General features: G+C 36.1%; 1 protein-coding gene across 2 annotated transcripts in view; it reads left to right on the forward strand.

Annotated features, from left to right (window-relative positions):
* Positions 1–10,072, forward strand: part of ttc33 (tetratricopeptide repeat domain 33) — a 68,778-nt gene that overhangs the window by 22,480 nt on the left and 36,226 nt on the right. For both annotated transcript variants that reach the window (XM_017698491.1, XM_037533166.1), the window contains exon 3: positions 5,173–5,254. In XM_017698491.1, the coding sequence (XP_017553980.1) occupies positions 5,173–5,254 (82 nt within the window). The remainder of the gene's footprint in view (positions 1–5,172; positions 5,255–10,072) is intronic.

The following is a 10,072-nucleotide window of genomic DNA, read 5'->3' on the forward strand; positions in this document are numbered from 1 at the left end:
TTATCGTTTAATTGCAAAGCTCTAATACGCAGATGCACACAACACATCTGTCACTTGTTTTGAAAACCAAATATAGGAGTGTGGCGTTTACAGTCTCAGCTTTCACAGTTTGTTTGAAAGGAACTGTCTGAGGCGGACTACAGTTAGAGTAGGTAATTTATGACCTGGATAGCTCTTTGGCTTATTGTATATAAACTTGTCGACAGTGTAGATCAACACTAATCGTTGCTCCCTCTGTCATCATGGCACCAATTAACTTGCATATAAGAGTTGTGTTTGTTTTGTAACACTACATTTATGACCTATAGCTAGAGCTTTCATTGCTTTCTTGTTTGTTCACTCTTTACTTTTCCTTTTATCACTCATCATTTAGTGGTGACTGGAAAATCATCCTCAGTAGCTATCACATTAGAGTAAATAACCACCTGACCCGATTTATGCATCATACTTCAAATAGGGATTGCCCTTGTGGCTTCCCGATTCTAGATTAAATGAGAACACTTTTGTGTCTTAGAGCTAAGATTCATTATCATTTAACTTTACAAAGTTGGGTTATATGTTTATTGTTAACACAGTACTAAGAGTACTGTGTACTAGCACTAAGCAAAAAAATTAAGCTGTTAATATGGTTTAACTGTTTATTTCAACAGTAATTGTGTTTTTACCTGTAACAGCACTATTTAACATTAAAATAACTGTAAATAAAGTAACATATAACAAACATTTTTTTGTATACAGAAAGGTTCTGAATATCTTTATTGGAGAAATACTGTTAGAAGAACATGGGTTTGATTCCTGACTTCTCAGTTCTTTCCATTACATAGATTTATTAAATTCCATCACTAGTAGATCTGATTAGGTATTGGATGGTAACTGTAAATACTGTCCTTCCTTGTGGAGATGTGAGTAAATGGTTAAGCCCCACATAAAATCAGTGTATCACAGTGTTTAGGTTTATTTTGTTTTATTTAAGATTGTGATCTATTTAATTCCAAGCCATTATGCAGAAAGGTGGCTGTCCCAAATCTTTACTTGTAATTTCAGACTTGTCAAAACTAATACGTAAAAATGTTTTTGTATTTTTTTCTTTTTTTTGTATTTTAAAATTAACTTAAAAGATTTAAATTTATCCAAATGTATTAAAATTATTACATTTCATTCAAGGATAAAAAAAAAAAAATAAGAGTGTTGCTCTGTGTTTTCGTGTCTTCATCGAAACACTGTCTTGGTCCTTAGGGTGGAGGCTTGTTTTAGCTACACCCTTCCGTTTTAGAGGAGGAAGAGAGCATGGCCACGTGGTGAGCAGTTAAATCCCAAATCTTTGAAGTAAATGTCGCAAATGTGTCGACATTTGAGTCCAAAAAGTCAATGTGTAACAATAAGTGTTCACTACTGTAACATATTTTCTGCAATGCAATGAACTTTTTGTGTATTAATGAAAATATTTTGTATTGAAAATATTTGAAAAATATGATTTTATGTGTGTACAACTGTTCAAAGCTGTATTTGCTAGTTACTGACCAGAGCTCTGCTTATAATTAGCTAAAATTGTCACTACCAAAATAGTCACTACTGAAGCATTTGGTAAAGCTGATGATTGCTTTAGTACTGACAGATTAGAATGTTCACATTCTCTCTCACACACACACACACGCACACACATACACACACTTTCTAAGCCGCTTATCCTTCTGGGTCACCGAGGGGAGTTGCAGCCTATCCCAGCAGTTAATGGGTGGAAGGCTGTTCAATCATATGTTAAAAAAAAACAAAAACATAATTAAGATACAGGGTCATTCAATAGTCAAAAATAAGTCCAGGTCAGTATAAATTGGTTTTCAACTGTGACTTTGAGCCAATTCAACTCCTTGAGACCAACGGTGGTTCCAAAATAAACTTTTTTCATATTCTTCATAACTTTCACATTTCATAAGCTACATTTAAAGGATGAGTGTCATATGAGAGCTGTAACTGTCTTCTTTCCAGTCAAATAGATGGGTAATGTCATTTTAATAGAAGATGGAATGTAATTATAATGGAAGAAGCTGAACTCACAATTTTTTTTTTTTTTTTGGCTACTGAAAGTCGACCTATTTTTCCACAAATCTGGGCTATACACCATAAACAGATGGTGTCTCTTCTGTGATCTCTTTAAAAATGATTTATATAAAAAACACAAAGAGAGTAAATTGTAAGCATATAGCAATATGTGTGATCATAAAACACATTTTCTGTTAATTTGAGGGGAAATAAAATAAAACAAAAATGCGTTTATTTCATGTAGAAATCGGGTAAAAACCAAAATATAGTCTGGTGAATAAGAGGTTAAATGGTCCATATATTGAAATATGGTAAATCTTAGATCTGTTTTGAAATTAGTGTATAACCAGAACTTCAGATTGGTGCATTCCTGCTTCCAGCAGTGTTAAAGTGTAGAGTTGATTGCTATGATTCAGTTAAGATTCAGTCCCTGAAATGAATCAGGTAGGGATGCACTGACCTGACATTTTCACTCCTAGTACTGATTTTGATCAAGATGCCTGCTGAGTACTTTTCTTAATTTTAATGAACTATTAATGTTAATCTTATTCCTTAAAATTTTTATATGTCATATAATGTACTGTTACATTTAAATAGTTTAGTCCAAAACATGATGATAAATATTTTAAGAAATCTTGCTTTTTTTTGAAGAAAGCTTTTTTTAAATGGGGAATGTTTCGAAGTGTATATTCAACCATAGTCTTCTGCTTTATCGGGCTTTATCGGGTCTAACTGATCACTGTAGACACTTCATCACCATATTCTCTCAACATCCCACAAAAATGTCAGTTTATTTATTTTTTTAGCCTTCATTCAATTGATAATATGAAAGTCTGAAATACACATTTGATGATGAAGCTGGTGTTAAGCACAGCAGAATTGTAGAAGCCCTCCTCCACAAGGCTTTTATTCTGATGTGCTATGTCATGCTTTTTTAAAGCAGTACAGTGTAAAATGTGTTTTTTTTTTTTTCTCCCAAGTCATTGAGTGAACACACACACACACACACACACACACACACACACACACACACACACTAAAATATGATGTGCGTAAATTTTTGCAAGGCACTCTTTAAAGCTTGAGAGTTATTTGAAAGTCAGAGCGTTGATCGGATTTCAAAGGAACTTTTGCAGACCACGTCAGATGTCTTTATGCATTAATGTCACACAAACGGCCTTGAAAAAGAAGCTTGATGTTCTAAGTCTTGTGCAAAATCTAAATTATACAGATTAACACATGATCACATTAATAGATCATTCACTTATGTTCTCAGAAGACATGTCCTCCACCAAGTTCTGGCTTGAGTTGTCTTAAGATCTTTTTCAACTCTTTTTCGTTCATCTGCTCAGGGAAAAGGTCCAACGAACAACCAGTGTTACAAAAAGATCTTCAACATGTGGTGTGCTCTTGCACATTTCCGCAAGAATCCCCAATAATTACACAATGTAGCCTTAAGAAGGGCTTTTGTTTAGACACATGCCACATTTCACATTTGCTAAGAAATACTTGTTTCAAGTCTGCCAGTAAAGCGATCATTCATAATTATTAGCTGTATGTAGAACTTTCAGATTAATGGTCATGCAAACTGTTAATCTACATATATCCACATTTCAGCAGTTCAGCTGAAGTTATAAGGAGTGTTTCAGCGCTAATTGGTTTTTGAATGAAGCACAATACAGAGCAGACAATTGGAACAGAACTCAGTTGTATACACCAGTCTTAAAGGCACAGTAACAAAATAGAGGTGGAAGCTGGCCATAAAAATGAATGATGACTGAGTACATACAACCACAGAAATGTTATACATATGTATTTTTTTTTAAATGAAAGAAACAATGTCCACTTCTGTTTTGGAGCAACTGTGTCTACCTGTCTATCTGTGGGACCCTCGTTGACAACTGGTCAATGATTATAATCACTTCATTGCATCATACTTCATTTGCATAAAACCGAGAGAACTTTGATTCAATTTGTTGTTCTCACTGTATCGCTTGGCCCTTGTTGCTAAATCACAGCTATTAATCGCCTACCTCTGTAGGAAATGACTGATTGCTATAAATGACTGATTGTTTACTCTTTCTTGCATCTAATGGTTTTAACCGCAACATTATATAGGTCTCTTCTGATGTGACTTTGGGAAAGATTTCTCAATAAAGCCCCCATGGGATCATGATGTCATCATTTTAAACTAAAGAGAGTGGCTGCACTGAAAGCTTCACTGCTTTATTTTAAGTAAATATTAATTTACTTTCATTTATTTGAAGTATTCAATAATTATTCATTTACTACTTAGTTTACTAAGCATTCACGTTCAGAGTGTTGTCTTAGATGAAAAGTCTGAAGCAGATTATTTGGTTACCTCACACAAGACATTTTTTGGCGTATTTTACAGTTTATAAAGTTAACATATCGCCTTGTTCAAAGTGACTCTGCTACCAAGAACCTGCTAAATGTTTGCAAAAATCTCCATGGATTTCAAAATCACATCCAGTTGTAATTAAAGCAAAAATAATTTTTGACGGGATTTTTTCCCCCCAAATTTCTCTCCAATTTAGTTGTATCCAATTCCCACCACTTGTTAGGACTCTCCCACTGCATCTTTATGAACTGACGCTGACACTCTGTCATTTAACAGCTGGAGGTGCTTGGAGGAAAGCTCCAACCACCAGTTCTGTTACGTCAGATAACAGATGCCTGTGCTGACTCAAATGGACATTTTCTGCATTTTAATGTTTTTTTATTTTTCTTTAAATTTGACGAATATTTGAATGTCAGTGTTTCTTTTGACTGCCCAAAAATGCAGGGTAAGAAATTGTATCAATAGCTGATCGGTCATGTCTGTTCAATACCTGATCCTCTTCATAAGTTCAGTGTTGGTTCTGATGTTGATGCAGTGTATCAGATCTGTGCACCATTGGAAAGAGGATAACGGACATTCTTTAGTGGCTTTTAAAGCATTTTCCTCCAAATGTCCTCATGAGTGAATCGGTGCTTTGCTCAGAATCACTTGTGTGCTTGTGTGAGTTTAGAGAGAGGGATAATTGTGTGTGTCAAGGGAGGGGTCTTTCGTATAATGCACTATATCAATTTCAGCACAATGGACAATGTGTTCTTGTGGGTTTTCCTCAGACACTGGGAAGCAGTGAAGAAATGGGATGAGGCCATCCAGCTGTCCCCTGAAGAGGCTCCACTGTATGAGATGAAGTCACAGGTATGAGTCAAGCCCACATACATATAGTGTGTGCAAAGGCTAAGCCTGGGGATTGATTAAAATCTTTCAATACACATCTGTTCCCAGTTCCTTGACTTTGATACTAATTTCTGAGTAGTATCCTCTTTTAAATCCAAGTTAATTCAAGATACTAGTATTCCCAGATGTTAATGTAATTGGGCCCTTAAACATGGTGGGTGATGTGATGTCCCTCATTAAGACCACATTTTTATACATATCAATTAAAATGCTGTAGAAACATGGCTGTTGTGCTGCACTAGTTGAACTCACTCAGTGCTGCAGGCAGATATTATAGTCATAAAAAGCTGTTAGTGCTACAGTGTACATTGTAGCACACTTTCAGACCACAGTGTCAGGTTTCACAAATTGAACAAAACAGCTTTAAGACAATATTGCGAAATGACATCTGTGTGAAATTCTTTATCAGTAGATTTTTTTTTTCTCCTGTTACCATAGAAGTGGGCAGGTTTGACTTGGACCCTGCAAGATCTTTGTTTGGGGCTACCCTCAGCCTTGTGTGTCCTTCCTCTTTCATTTAATTGTGTTAATAGTTCTCACCTTCTAGTCAGCACTTGCTGGGTGCGATTCTACTCACATAATTGTAAATGGATAACAAAATGCATTCCATTTCCACTTCAGTTAAATGTGGTCGAGATGTGTCTCTAACTGCCTCTGTATGTGGTTTGAGTGGATCGTAATCGGCTCACAGCGTGCTTACACCTCGCTTTTCATGGGGTCAGTTGAAATCAGAACATGATCCTCATGTTAATGTGGATGTTAAAGTGTAAACAGACCTGTAGTATCTGTGCAAGTACATTTGCTAATGCTTCTGGATATGTGAAATAAAACGTAAAGGGGGGAAATTTCACTGTTATAATTTTCACTGCTCACTGTGTACGTATAATGCTACTGCTAATGATGATAAAAGATTTTATTTAAATAATGTTCACCAAGCTCAAGGTCAATTACAGTATCAGTAATGCAACATGCTGTAAAGACACAGCAGAACTCACAAGTAACTGGTAAACAAAGTATGCTAAAAAGACAGTCATCAGAAGAGAAAAGAAAGAGAATGTGAAAGTACCTTACTCTTCAGTCAGCCTTTATAGTTACTCAAAAATGAGTTTGAATTCTATTTTATATGCTCACTCATAAACTCTCACACTGCATCCAGCATTAAATGCAGCTCCACACTTCTTTTATATAATGGTAGACAGCAGGCGAGCACACAGACATAACTACATGTAACTACTTTGGGGCAAATGAGTGCACAAATGGACGAAGCTGAATCCTCCATTTGTTGTGGACAGTACATTTAGGTATGAATGGGTTAAAGGATGGAGATAATCACAGTGGTGGAAGTGATAAAGGCTGTCTTTACAAGGCAGACTTCACATGTTTTAACATCAACAGTCTGAACCTTGCAGCTGGAATTTTCACAACATTCATGTTCTCTTGAATGTTTTGTAGTGTTTGAGTTTTTTTTTTTTTTAACATTTTTTTCCATGCCCTCCCCTTCACTCCTCTGGTATGTACGCTGACTGCTTCTGTAAAGAATTCATTATTTGTTTTAGTATGTTTTGTTGTTTTGTTCTGCTCTTTGGCCCTCCACCATGAAATGCTCTTGGCACTCCTGCTCTAAGGGAGCCATATTTTTGTTTTATTGTAGCTGCACTACAGGATAAACGTGTCTGAGAAATTAAGATTTGGGCCACACAATGTAGCCTAAGTGCTATATTAGAGTTGCAGTAGGTAACCCATATTAAAATAATAACTTTCGCTTGTTTACTAAAACTGTCACTATATCCTGACAGTAGTACATGAGACAGATGATCTCTGAAAAATGCTAAGGCTACTAGTAAGTGGTGTTTTATTTCAGAGTTGCTTAAAATAAACTATATATCCAAATAGTATTCACTTACCCAACCAAATCATTGAATTCAGGTATTCCCTTCACTTCCATGGCCACAGGTGTATAAAACCAAGCACCTATGCTAGGGCTGCAACAACGAATCGATAAAATCGATAATAATCGATTATTAAAAGTGTTGGCAACGAATTTGATTATCGATTCGTTGTGTTGCACGATTTATGTTTCACTCGCCTTGTCATATTAGCTTACGTCACCTGCGGCGCTTCGTCAACGCAAAAAAAAAAGAGCGAGTTGAACATAGCGAGCCGGAGCGGAGGCGGATTCTTTAAAATAAGTTTAACATTAAGTTAACATTTAACATATCTTTAACATATAAATAAATTCTACAAAGGAAGCATGACCGACGCAGAGAAAAGGGAGATGGATGTGCAGCAGCATGGCAGTTGCAGTAGCACCTCCACCGATACTCCAGGTGCTGAATCAGGACCTCGTGCCACCCTATTGGATTCTCTCCTTGGTTCTGATGGTGAAGACGAGGACAGAGCAAGCGAAGGGGATAATGTTCAAAACCAAGTGAGAAATGAAGTCCTCACATACTTTGGAGAAAGAAACATTGCCAAGGAACAAAATGCACTGCAGTGGTGGAAAGCTAACAGAGATAGATATCCTATATTGGCTAGGCTAGCCAAGTCCTATTTATGCATTCCTGGTACTTCAACACCGTCTGAGCGTCTGTTCTCTGCAGCAGGTAATATAGTTTCTAAAAAGAGAGCCAGCCTTAGCCAGGAGCATGTTGACATGCTAACATTTTTGCATTGCAATGCAAAGTTCCTAAAGAAAGGGAGTGAGTGAGTTTGTATCAGTGAGTTAGTTTGTATTTAGTGTTTGCATCAGAGATGCACTTATTTTTCTTTGTTTAATTTATTTTATTAAAATTTATTAATAAATGTTATTTGATTTAATCTATTATTTAATTATTGTAAGCATTTATTTGTTCTGTTATTCAATGTTCTATTTCTGAATAAAGACATGGAAATGACCACCACCCTCCGATTCATCGATTAATCGAAAAACGAATCGCCCGATTCATCGATTATTGAAATAATCGTTACTTGCAGCCCTAACCTATGCCTGCAGACTGCTTCTACAAACATTTATGAAAGAATGGGTCGCTCTCAGGAGCTCAGTGAATTCCAGCATGGTACTGTGATAGGATGCTACCTGTCCAACAAGTCCAATTGTGAAATTTCCTCGCTACTAAATATTCCACAGTCAGCTGTCAGTGGTGTTATAACAAAGTGGAAGCAATTATAACTTTTTAACTTTACGTTATAACTATGTTATAACAAAGTGGAAGCCTACCACAAAGTGAGCGAATACTTTAGGAAATATGGTGAATTTTACTGAAGTGCTCAGGCAGTCGTATTGGTTTGCTGTTTGTCTAGATATTTGTGTGCCTGTGCTCTCACAGCTAATTGTTCTCATTGCTTTCACAACAGTTTCTGTTATCAATCCAACATCTAAGCACTGGTAATGCTGACAGGTTGTCTGCGCATGTCTGCTTTCTCCTCTGCAAGGAGGGGTTTTGGAGACAGGGCTGGAGTGCATCAGAGAGGATGGGACCTGGAAGTTGTATGCAATCAAATTTTTTAAGCTATGACCACTTTCGTTTCAATCCTACTTAGTGTAGCTTTAAAGAATAAGAGCTGACAGCTTATATATACTCAATGAATATAAGCAGTTGTGCTCTGGGTAATTAAAGTTGTGAACAGACTCTCACTGCATCCGTCTCTTAAATACTGTAAAAATTTGCTGACATTGTGAATTTAGACTAGACTTAAATCACTGAGAAACAGTGTTTGATCAGTAAAAAAAATCTGAGAAATCAGTAGCTTGATAAATAAATTACCCCCCCCAACAATATAAAACGAATGCTCGCCAAAAAGAACTTGAGTTTACATTTATTGCTGGTTAAATAAATGTTCCTTTGTTATTATAAACTCACTCGATTTAGTATAAAATATAGCTAAAAATACTGAAATGGATAACCGTGTCAGTCTAGTCACTAAGAGGTGTTGGCAAATCATGGCGATGTTGTGTTTTAATGAGACTCTAAACCACTCTTTACAAAGCAAACCGATGGACATGTTTGCACATGAGAATTTGGGATGGCTGAGGATTCGATGCAAAACAAAATACATATTGATGTACTGACTAAATTGTCTGAGGTCAGTGAGTTAAACCTGGTGCAGATTTCCGTACATGGGTCAAATTCCACTTTGACTCGTCATTCCTTTTAAACTGCATGCTTGCACGACTTGTCTTAAGTGCTTGTGATGTATTAATATTTAAATAATGTAGGTCTTTGTTGCTCTCAGAACATCATGTCTACATGGTAAATTAGGTTAATGAACTAATGCTGACTGCCTGCCAGGAGAAATCTACCAGAACGAATAGTGCCAACAGTAATGTTTGGTGGAGGAGGGATAATGATCTGGGGTTGTTTTTCAGGGTTTTTGCTGGGGTTTCAGTGAAGGATAATGTTAATGTCACATCATACAAAGACATTTTAGACACACTTGATGATGTAGATTTTATATACGGGTCAAATTTCACTTTCACTCATTCTGTTTCAGTTGCATTCTGACTTGCGTATATTTTTGATATTTGAATGTTTAAATAATGTTGGTCTTTTAGCTTTCAGAATGGTCTATTTTGGAAATATTTTAAACTAGGGCTGGGCATATTCATTGTCACCTTTTCACATCAGTGTCGTAATGTCAGGTGATGTTTAAGTGTATCCGTAATAAAGGTTAATGACATGCTTAGTTTTCTCATTTTTTTAAATTATAAGCAAATGGCAGTAAAAGAAAGGAAAGGGGGGGGCAGTATTTATCAAGCGGATTTTTTTAAAATCATGAAAT

The sequence above is a fragment of the Pygocentrus nattereri genome, chromosome 23 (assembly GCF_015220715.1).
Source record: "Pygocentrus nattereri isolate fPygNat1 chromosome 23, fPygNat1.pri, whole genome shotgun sequence".
Lineage (NCBI taxonomy): Eukaryota > Metazoa > Chordata > Actinopteri > Characiformes > Serrasalmidae > Pygocentrus > Pygocentrus nattereri.